General features: G+C 36.9%; 1 protein-coding gene across 1 annotated transcript in view; it reads left to right on the forward strand.

Annotated features, from left to right (window-relative positions):
* Positions 1-12,055, forward strand: part of DNAH12 (dynein axonemal heavy chain 12) — a 191,437-nt gene that overhangs the window by 57,226 nt on the left and 122,156 nt on the right. The window contains exons 23-29 of the mRNA XM_045807406.2: positions 2,519-2,638; positions 3,128-3,284; positions 3,519-3,691; positions 6,899-7,051; positions 7,533-7,772; positions 8,335-8,580; positions 8,916-9,035. Coding sequence (XP_045663362.2) covers positions 2,519-2,638; positions 3,128-3,284; positions 3,519-3,691; positions 6,899-7,051; positions 7,533-7,772; positions 8,335-8,580; positions 8,916-9,035 — 1,209 coding nt within the window. The remainder of the gene's footprint in view (positions 1-2,518; positions 2,639-3,127; positions 3,285-3,518; positions 3,692-6,898; positions 7,052-7,532; positions 7,773-8,334; positions 8,581-8,915; positions 9,036-12,055) is intronic.

Below are 12,055 nucleotides of genomic sequence, written 5' to 3' on the forward strand. Positions count from 1 at the left end.
CTTGTGTTCTACAAGTGCTTTCTTTTTAGGAGGTTTTGAATGTGTGCTGCTAAATTAATGTATGGGTTCTTACTATTTTAAACCATTTCTTTTTTTTACTCTTCATTTCTAACATTATTAAGATAATACTATTAGTAAGAATTGATAATATGTGATTAAGTGCTATAAAGGACAAAAGATGTTATGAGAAATAATACGGTATATATAATTTATATATGTATATATACATTATAAGGTGTGTGTGTGTGTGTGTATAGATAGATAGATAGATAGATAGATAGGTAGATAGATAGATAAATTATGAGGTGTATATAATTTAGATTGGGGGGGGCATTTCTAAGCTCTTCCAGGAAGTGAAATTGAAGGTGAGACCCAGAGTAGGAATTAACGAGAAAGAGCAAATGGAAGAGCATCTAGGTATCTTGTGTACAGCCCCTGGGGTCAGAAAGAACCTCAGACAGGGGTGTTAAGTGCATGATCTACTGCTGTTTACACCTAAACAATTACTTAGAAACTCAAAATGAGATGAACAAACATTAAAAGAGGGTATATAATATTTGAAAGAAATGTAACACCAAAGTACTCCATGTGCCTTACTTGTGCTAATCCAATTAACTTAATCTTGAAAAATAAAATTCAGTATATTTCTGTCTTTAAGACCACAAAGGAACAGTTAGGTAGTAAAAAAAAAAAAAAAAAAAAAGGCATTTTTTTTTTTTAAGATTTTATTTATTTATTTGACAGAGAGAGACAGCCAGCGAGAGAGGGAACACAAGCAGGGGGAGTGGGAGAGGAAGAGGAAGAAGCAGGCTCTTAACAGAGGAGCCTGATGTGGGGCTCGATCCCAGAACGCTGGGATCACGCCCTGAGCCTAAGGCAGACGCTTAACGACTGCACCACCCAGGCGCCCCCAAAAAAAGGCATTTTTAAAAGGCACTGCAGCCTTTTAAAATCCAGCAACTCACTTTATATCAGTGAGGTATCCCTTTTCTTTCACCCTGTGAAGCCCATCTTATTGCGGTGGCTATTCTATTCAGTTTCAATGTTCCTGCAGATAAATCCTGACTTTTTCTCTTTTTTCTCTATCTATGATCCCCAACAGATTAAAACATGTAGGAAAGAAATCAACATTATCCATGAAAGTGTTTCCTTAATTAGTATAGAAATTTACCTTCTATGTACCTAGCAATGGCTCGCTCATACATTCTTTGAAACTTATCCTTCTTTGAAATTGGTCATTTATTTTTATTTCTAAATGTTGCTAATATAATGCATTTCAGTAATAATATATCTTTACATTTAACATTATTTTATCTAAAATGATGTTAATGTATTTAAAACATAGTTCCCATTAGCGTCAACTTCAAATTTTTGTTCTGCAGTTTTTTCAGTTTATAATTTGAATCTACTATTATCACTCGAAGCACATTATTTTTTTTAAAACGTAAACTCCACCCTCAATCCATTTAAATGCATCTTGATACCCATCTTTTGCATTGACATGGATGGGACTGGAGGGGATTGTGCTAAGTGAAATTAGTCAAGCAGAGAAAGACGGTTATATGGTTTCACTCATATGTGGAACATAAGGAATAGTGCAGAGGATATTAGAAGAAGGAAGGGAAAACTGAAGAGGGGGAGACGAACCATGGGAGACTATGGACTCCGGGAAACAAACAGAGGGTTACAGAGGGGAAGGGGGTGGAGGGATGGGTTAGCCCAGTGATGGGTATTAAAGAGGGCACGTGTTGTAATGAGCACTGGGTGTTATACGCAAATAATGAATCATGGAACCCTACATCCAAACAAAAAAGAAAAAAGAAAACTCTTTTTTCAAAGTGCACATCAATAAACATGAAATTTCAGGGATAATTTAAAAAAATGCATTTTGAACATAAAAATGTTAGAAAGAAATGAGAGTATAATTTGAACTCAAAAGCACAGATCATTAAATTATGTATAATTCAGCAAATATACAATTGTTCAAATTGCATACTCTGGTCATATAAGTTTTTAGAAAAGCTACAGATAAATCCTACAAGGGTTCTAACTACTAATCCAGTCTTCCGCTAGATTGTATAGCCTCCTTTTCAATTAAATCAGTGTCAATATATAATCTATGAGACTGACTTATTTTTTTACAGATTAATAAAACCCTTATATTTCATTATAATAGAAGTAATGTGTATTCTATATCGAAATTTGACAATTCCCCATAGCAAAGCAACACAAAAATCATGTAGAAATCAATTTCTAGAATAATCAACAATTAAATTCTTCCAGAGATAACAGATTGTTAACATATTAGTGTTCATTTCTCTTCTCTTTTATAAATAAACAATTTTAAAATATAATTTATAACAATTTTTCTTTTAAATAGTCATCTGAAAGTTTTCATGACTATGTGATATTCTAGCCTATGAATGTACCAAATACTGTTATTTCCCTATTGTTAGACATTTAGCTTTTTATTCCTTCCATAATCTTTTAAAGTTAGAAATGCATTTTAATTATTCAGGCTTATCCAGAATCCACAAGAAAAGACTGGGTTCGAGAGTGGCCTGGCCAAGTTGTACTTTGTGTTTCTCAAATGTTCTGGACTTCTGAGACACAGGAAGTTATAAGTGGTGGGACAGAGGTAAAGTATGTATGTATGTATGTATGTATGTATGTATGTATTTATTTATTTAGAGTGTGCGCGAGGGAGGAGCAAAGGGAGAGGGAGAATCTTAAGCAGGCTCCATGCCCAGCATGGAGTCTGAAGTGGAGCTTGATCTCACAACCCTGAGATCATGATCTGAGCCAAAATCAAGAGTAGGATGCTTAACCAACTGAGCCACCCAGGTGCCCCAAAGCATTTTTTTAAACATATAACATTCTTTTCTACTGCTGTGTTTCATAGTCAGCTTATCTACTAATTGTAAAGGCAGCCTTCCCACCTGTTTGTACATCTAGCATTAAAATTATACAATCCTTTGGAAACTTGTTCTTAGTATTTTATGAAGCTTAGACAAACTCATTCAGTTCTATAATTCATTTCTATATCAAGATATATTATGAATTGTTTTACAAAATACATGTTTTAGGTACTATATACCATCAGTTTAATTGCCTTTTTATTTTGTAGGCGTTAAAGAAGTACCATAAGGAACTTCAGAATCAACTAAATGATATTGTAGAGCTGGTAAGGGGAAAACTGTCAAAGCAGACCAGGATTACTCTGGGAGCTTTGGTTACAATTGATGTCCATGCCAGAGACGTGGTCATGGACATGATTGATATGGGTATGTGACTCTTTTCTTTAATGTTAAAGATAAAACATTAATAGCTTCTAGAAACAAAAGATTTATACTATACATCTTTTTCTCTCAACAGAATTTATTTTATATGATCTTTTCTATAAATTGGAAAACAAATTATTTTAATATTTGCTGTTATTAAAGATGATAGAACACCTATTTTTTGAATTATTTTCCCATTTCAGGATTATGTGTCTTGTTTTACTTTCATCTTTCTAGGTGTCTCCCATGATACAGATTTCCAGTGGCTTGCTCAGCTTCGATATTATTGGGAGCTTGAAAATGCTCGAGTTCGTATCATTAATTGCAATGTAAAATACGCTTATGAATATCTTGGTAACTCACCTCGACTTGTCATTACACCTCTAACTGACAGGTGTTACAGAACATTGGTATGCATTTACATTATTTTATTTTATTTTATTTATTTTTTTAAAGATTGTATTATTTGTCAGAGAGAGAGCGCAAGTGAGCACAAACAGGGGGAGCAGCAGGCAGAGAGAGAAGCAGTCTCCCTGCTGAGCAAGGAGCCTGATACAGGACTCGATCCCAGGACCCTGGGATCATGACCTGAGCTGAAGGCTGTTGCTTAACTCCCTGAGCCACCCGGGTGTCCCAACATTTAAGTTACTTTAATTCATACATTAAAAATTACATTTTGATTTGTTGCCGTATTTTCTTATGAAATTTAACATGCTATCCTCACTTTATTCTCTTATCCATAATAGTTGAATAGAATTAGCTCTTCCTAATCCCAAAATCCCTTTATATGAAATTATAGTAATGAATATTTGCTTCTGGGTGGTTTTGTAGAATACAAGAGTGGTTTCTAATGCTTGAAAATCATGAGTCACTCCCACTTGGGATAATTAGAAAAAGAAGGTGTTAGAGACTTAAAGAGAAAACTGGAGCTTCAGAAAATGGTATCAGTTTTTTGCAGTGGAGTTGTGGGAGACATGACAGGAGATGAGTAAAGTGCATGTGGGCCTTAGGACTCCAAGTTAGTTCTGCTGAAAAGGAGGTCTCGAGAGCTGAAATGTAGGGGCTGGTGGTAGGGTCTGTGCTTGTTGAGAAGCTATGGAAGATAAAGCTGTGACTATCAGGAAAAAAAAAAAAAAAACCCAAACACCTGGGAATAAGGTTGCCAGATAAAATATGGGACTCTCGGGTAAATTTGAAATTCAGATAAACAATGAATAATTTTTTTAGTATAAGTATGTCCCAAATATTGCACAGGACATACTCATACTAACAAATTATTCATTGTTTATCTGAAATTCAAATTTAACTGGGCATTCTGGATTTTTATTGGATAAATCTGGCAACCCTACCTCGGAATTGAGGAGAAGCATCAAGAAACACCAATCCACCTGTGCTGAGAAGTAAAATTAAAGTGTCCTTGAGTTCTCTAGAAGCAGACACAAAATGGGGATTCTTGGTCAAATGATTTACTAGGGGAATGTCCTCGGTAAAAACGTGAAGGGAAGTAAGGAAAATAGGAGGAAAAGCTGAATAAAGATGTAGTTCCAACAGAAGTATAGCCTTAGCCCTGATCTCATGGGGAGCTCTGGAGCATGAACGGCATCATGGGGGTACCCCACTTTAAGGCAAAGGGACCTTTTATATCCCTTTATGGTCATTGGCTATCGTACCCCTGGGGCTAGGGGTACGAAAATTAAGAAGGGGAAACCTTACTAAAACGGAGTTGGGAGGCCAGAAGGAGAAGCTCTCAAGCCCTACTACCACTCCTTGTGCAAAACCAACATGAAGAGAAGTACTTTCATTCCTTAGAGGAGGAAGGATGTACTTGACTTCCCAGACAGGAATAAGGACGTTCTTCTTGTCTGGGAAGAGCCCAGCCAATGAGAGACGGTCACAACTCAGCCAATAAAAAGCTACTACACGTGGAACTCCCAGTTTCTTCCAATGGCCTTCTTGTTTATAATGGCCCCACCTACCGCCCCCTTTCCTCTATAAAAGAGCATTCCTCCCCTGGGTTCTCTGGAGTTGTCGGTGGTTTTGTGGTGCCTTGCGTGTTCTGAATTGCACTTGTCTGCTATTCCTGAATAAACGCATTTTTGCTGGTAAGCTAACTGACATTTTTAAGGGCAACAGGGGTGTGAGTAAGCTTTCACTTGTTTGTGGATAAGGTAGCTCCTAGTAATAGAGGGCAATTCTCAGGAGAAAGACAGTTGTGAGCTATTTGTAGCTGATACAGCAAGTGGGGGATGGATGCAATGGCCAGTAAAGGGTGCCAGGGCATCTAGGATAAAATGTTTCACCAAGACTACTTTCTCAGGAAGCTACCAGAGAGCAGGGACCATGTCTGTCTTGTTCTCTACTCTAGGGGTGAACAGGTATGCAGTCCCTAAATAATTGTTGTGTGAATGAATCTCAAGCGTCTGTGTCCTATCTGGGACCTCAGAAAAATCAGAAGTTGTGAATACTTGTGGAAGCTCATAGCTTTGGGTTGTAAGATCAGAATCCCATTAAACGCTTGTGTAGAACACTAGCACTGAAACAAAAAATTCATTATCCATAATAAAGGGAACCCATTTGTAAGCATTTTGGGAGAACCTGAGGTTTCCAGCAATCAAGTTAATAGGCATTAATAGCATAGCATTTATTATAAACTTAAGGTAAAATATTGACACTACTTTAATAAACTGTTGTTTTATTTAATAAATGTAAAATACGATTTGTTAATCAAAGCTTATTAAATTATTTTTAATAGACTTTTTAAAAGAGCATTTTTAGGTTCATGGCAAAATTAAGCAAAAAGTGCAGAGAGTTCCCATGTATGCCTTACCTGTACCATATGTATAACTTTGGTCCCTTAACCCTATTTTTTCTAAAAGGAGTTAATTTTCATACTTAACTCTCATACTAGTTTTCTTGAAACAAATTCCACAGTTGGAGTTGACTGTAATTTATATGCTTCTAAAAATTTCCAGCCCTGTTCTAGTCCTTTCAGGGACCTGGGAAGAATTCAGAAACTGCTGACATTGCTCTTAAGCAGATTAAAGACTAATTGAGAGAAAAAACAATCTACAAAATTAACTGTAATGCAAGGTAGAAAGTGATCATGCCGGTAAGAGAAGTACAAAACAGTGTTGTAGGAATGGAGAAAATGGGGAACATACACGAGTGGAGCGCAATAGCCGGGTGAATCATGGACAAAGTTGTGTAATAGAGCATCTGTTTCTCTTCCAACTGATGGGCCCCCATTTACAACACTCATTTGCAGGTGTTGGCTCTTGGCAGCTAGCCGTGGAGATGGTCATTAATGATCTCCACAACTGTCTCCACAGCCATCACTAATCAAAGCTTTCTGACCCAATGGTAATACCTCAAGGCTAGATTCTCTGTTTGTAAAGGCAAATGGGATACCCGTGAGGTATGATAAGGAGATCTTGATACATTTTTCCTTGTGCAGCTGGCAAAGTGCCTGCTAAAAATTAACTAACAATATAATGGTCTTACTGCCTCTTTGCAGCTACAAATAAGACTAAATCAATTTTGTAAGCAGTTGTCTTTTATAGTTTTTTTTTTTTTCCCAGCTAAACATGGATTCTTTTCACATATATATTTCTTTTCAGATAGGTGCCTTCTATTTGAACCTCGGAGGAGCTCCAGAGGGGCCAGCAGGCACAGGAAAAACTGAAACCACCAAGGATTTGGCTAAAGCTCTTGCTGTCCAGTGTGTGGTGTTCAACTGTTCAGATGGGCTAGATTATCTAGCAATGGGAAAGGTAAAGTTGCATATTAAATGCTACAAACTTACAGCTAGGTCCAACCGGATAAACGGAAACAAACTCCGTTTAAACATTATTTGAATGTTTATGCCTTGCTTGAAACTCAGTTTTAGGGGTAAAGACGTTGTTTTTTTTAAAGATTTTATTTATTTGACAGAGAGGCAGTGAGAGAGGGAACACAAGCAGGGGAGCTGGAGAGGGAGAAGCAGGCTTCCCGCTGGGCGGGAGGGAGCTCGACGGGGCGGGAGGGAGCTCGATGGCAGAACGCTGGGATCATGACCTGAGCCGAAGGCAGATGCTTAACGACTGAGCCACCCAGGTGCCCCAAGACATTGCTTTTATACTTGGGGGTTTATTGGGCTTAAAAGATTTGATGTTAAGATTTGATAAGGTAAATTTTGACTTGAAAGATTAAATATCTGTTTAACAAATGATGCCTCTCCATAAGAAAACTCCTCTCCTTTTTTCTTGTCCTTAGTTTTTTAAAGGATTGGCTTCTTCTGGGGCTTGGGCTTGCTTTGATGAATTTAATCGGATTGAGTTGGAAGTGTTGTCAGTGGTGGCTCAACAGATCCTTTGCATTCAGAGAGCCATTCAACAGAAACTGGAAGTGTTTGTTTTTGAAGGGACAGAACTTAAGCTCAATCCAAACTGTTTCGTAGCCATTACTATGAATCCTGGCTATGCGGGACGTTCCGAATTGCCAGACAATCTTAAGGTAATATTTTGTAAGAGTGTAAATTTAATCAAATGTAACAGCACAGTCCACTGAAAATGGTATCATTTTCTCACGTGTGTTTGTAAATCTCCCTTTTACCTTTGCCATCACCTACCAGGTAAACCTCTCAAAACTTTTTTAGGTGTCTAACGCTTATTAAAGTACATGAAATCATTACAGTGGTACTGAAAAAAAAAATCACAGAATTAATGAAAAGGTGCTGCATTGAGGGAATAAACTGGAATATCACCACATTCTGTTGGGATGCTTGTGTTCAGCTTTTGAAAAATGGTTTCCTTTTGTTTTGTTAATATAAGATATTTATTAGCATAATAGACTTAAGAAAAAACATCTTTCTTTAAAATGCTTACACATTTTTAACAGAGAACTTTATCAGCTAACCAAATGAAAACCATACATCTTTTTTTTTTATTCAGTTACACACGTAATGAATCGTCGAACACTACATCAGAAACTAATGATGTACTATATGCTGGCTAACTGAACATAAAAAATGGTTTCCTTTTTAAAAATAATATATTTCGTTCGTTACATACTTCAGGTTCTTTTTAGAACAGTGGCTATGATGGTTCCAAACTATGCCCTCATAGCAGAAATCTCCCTCTACTCCTATGGATTTTTGAATGCAAAGCCTCTGTCTGTGAAGATAGTGATGACCTACAGGCTCTGCTCAGAGCAGCTCTCGTCACAATTTCATTATGACTATGGAATGCGAGCAGTAAAAGCCGTTTTAGTGGCTGCTGGGAACCTAAAACTAAAATTTCCAAATGAAAATGAAGATATACTGGTAAGTCTTAAATCTATACATTGTGAAAGCTTCAGTACAAGATAATCTTTTTTTTTTTTTTCTTTTAAGGAACGTTGATCAGGAGCTATAAATAGGCAAATAAGAGGGTTATTGGCTTTGAACCTTTTTATGTGAGGTTGAAATAGTAGTTTTGGGGTTATGTTATTCATTATACTTTATAAGAATCCAAGGACCTTCTGGCTTAATAAGCGTAGTGTTGGCATTTTAGTATGGGGATTCCATAGAGCAATGTGAGAAGAACTTTGACTTTTAGTGGTAGGGAAGGTGGGGAATATGGGCAAATAACTTATATTGCACTCTTTGGATGATTTTAGCTTCTTCGATCAATTAAAGATGTAAATGAACCAAAGTTTCTATCACATGATATACCCTTATTTAATGGAATAACTAGTGACCTATTTCCTGGTATTAAACTTCCCGAAGCTGACTATCATGTGAGTAAACCTGTGGGAATGACTTATTGTGCCAATAAATTTATCTGATGACTCAATCGTTTTAAATGAGTGAAATTGTTCTATTTGGAGGATAAACCCCAATTTTGGCCACTTTCATTAATGAGGATGAGTAAATTCTAGTATCTTCTGTTATACCGGTGTTAACAAAATTCACATTAAAGATAATGTTCTTTCTAAGAGAATGGGTACTTTTATTTCCTATCTTGTGATTTTTAATACTTACTTCAATGTGTACTATAATCCTGTTGTGTACTTTAGCAGGTAGAAAAGATGGTAATCTGCAAGCGGCAAAACATCCTATAGTTAACATAAGGATTTCTCATATTTAACTAATATGCTTTAAAAAAAAAGCCATGTGCATTTCCAATTTCATCTAAATTATAGACATTAAAATGTACATATATGTACATATATACGCATAAGAATAAGTGCTGTTTCTATTATATATATGTAAAATCAAGATAAAAATTTTTTTATTAAGTTTTTTGTTTTAATTCCAGGGTATTTAACGTACAGCGTTATATTAGTTTCAGGTCTACAATACAGTGATTCAGCAATTCTGTATACTACTCAGTGCTCATCATGATAAGTGTACCCTTGAATCCTCATCACCTACTTCACCCACCCCCCTACCCACCTCCCTTGTGGTAACCATCAGTTCTCTATAGTTAAGAGTCTATTTCTTGGTTTGACTCTCTGTCTCTTTTTTCCTTTGCTCATTTGTTTTTTAAATTCCACATATGGTATCTGTGTTTCTTTGAATGACTTATTTCACTTAGCATTATACTCTGTAGCTCCATCTAGGTCATTGCAAATGGCAAGATTTCCTTCCTTTTTATGGCTGAATGATGTTCCATTGTGTATATATGCCACTTCTTTATCCATTCATCTATCAAGGGATACTTGGGTTGCTTCCGTAATTTGGCTATTGTAGATAGTGGTGCTATAAACATAGGGGCACATGTATCCCTTTGAATTAGTGTTTTTGTATTCTTTGGGTAAATACCCAGTAGTGAAATTGCTAGATCATAGGGTAGTTCTATTTTTAACTTTTTGAGGAACTGCAATACTGTTTTTTAGAGCGGCTGCACCAGTTTGCATTCCCACCAACAGTGCAAGAAGGTTCCTTTTTCTCCACCTCCTTGCCAACACTTGTTTCTTGTATTTTTGATTTTAGCCATTCTGACAGGTGTGAGGTGGTGTTTCGTTGTGGTTTTGATTTGCATTTCCCTGATATTGAGAAATACTGAGCATCTTTTCGTATGTCTGTTGGCCATTTGTATGTCTTGTTTGGAGAGGTGTCTATTCATGTCTTCTACCCATTTTTTAATTGGATTATTTGTGTTTTGAATTTTATAAGCTCTTTATGTATTTTGGATACTAACCCTTTATCAGACATGTCATTGGTAGATATCTTCTCCCATTCAGTAAGTTGCCTTTTAGTTTTGTTGGTTGTTTCCCTTGCTGTGCAGAAGCTTTATATTTTGAAGAAGTCCCAAGAGTTTATTTTGCTTTTATTTCCCTTGCCTCAGATATATCTAGAAAAATGTCACTTTGGCTGGTGTTAGACATTACTGCCTGTGCCCCCCCACCTAGGATTTTTATGGTTTCAGGTCTCACATTTAGGTCTTTAATCCATTTTGAGTTTACTTTTGTTATGCTGTAAGAAAGTAGTCCAGTTTCATTATTTTGCATTTAGCTGTCCAGTTTTCCCAACACCATCTGTTGAAGAGACTGTCTTTTTCCCATTGCATATCCTTGCTCCTTTGTCAAAGATTAATTGGCTATATAATTGTGCATTTATTTCTGGGTTTTCTATTCTGTCCCATTGATCTATATGTCTCTTTTTGTGCCAAAAATAAAAAATTTTAAATTAGAAACAAAACAATCTTAATGAGATGATATGTAGCTGAAATTAAATGTTACTTTGTGGCGGTTTCTATGGTAAAATGTACAGTGAATACTTCTTGAGTTCAGCATGTATCAACTACCTTTTTCCATTTGATGATTCAATTCTTCCACTCCATCTCTCTATTGATATTACTGTGAAAGTTTCAGTTTCCTTGAGCTGTTATATCATTAAGGCATCACTCGGCTTAAAGGCATCATTTACTTTTTTAGCCTTCTTTTTTTTAACCTTCAAACTGAAATGCTAATATACGTCCTATGGCAGTACCAAATTAATGTGATTCTAGGGTGTTTTCTAAAACATTTCTCTTCTCTGGACACCAACTGGACAATTCAATGAACAATTCAATTCTGACACTAACTCCAGGTACTTATTGTCAGACTCCACAGACTAAAGGCTCAGTCCTATAAGACTGCCCCTCATTCAGTCAGTCTCAAGTCCTGGGCACCTATGTTTCTAACTGGCTGGGGTTTCCACAATCTCCCCACCCAGCTTTGATAATTCATTAGAATAGCTCACAGAACTCAGGAACACAGTTTATGTTTACCGGTTTATTATAAATGATACAATCCGGGACTGGGGGAGGGGGTAGCCAAGCTGGGCCAGTGGTAGAGCATATGGACTCTTTTTTTTTTTTTTTTTAAAGATTTTATTTATTTATTCGACAGAGATAGAGACAGCCAGCGAGAGAGGGAACACAAGCAGAGGGAGTGGGAGAGGAAGAAGCAGGCTCATAGCAGAGGAGCCTGATGTGGGGCTCGATCCCACAATGCCGGGATCACGCCCTGAGCCGAAGGCAGATGCTTAACCACTGTGCCACCCAGGCGCCCCAGAGCATATGGACTGTTGACCTCAAGGTTGTTAGTTCAAGACCCATGTTGGGTGTGGATCCTACTTTAAAACAAAAGATATGAAGGATGCAACTTGGGAAGAACCAAATGGGAGGGATGTGTAGGGTAAGGTATAGGGTAAGGAAGGTATGGGCGGTGGCAGCATGCTTTAGGGTATGTCATTCTCCATGCACCTCAATGTGCTAACCAAACCAGAAGCTCTCTTGAATCTTGTTCAGGAGTTTTTACAGAGCTCAGTC

The sequence above is a fragment of the Ursus americanus genome, chromosome 14 (assembly GCF_024610735.1).
Source record: "Ursus americanus isolate L20-20 chromosome 14, mUrsAme1.1.p, whole genome shotgun sequence".
Taxonomy (NCBI): Eukaryota; Metazoa; Chordata; class Mammalia; order Carnivora; family Ursidae; genus Ursus; species Ursus americanus.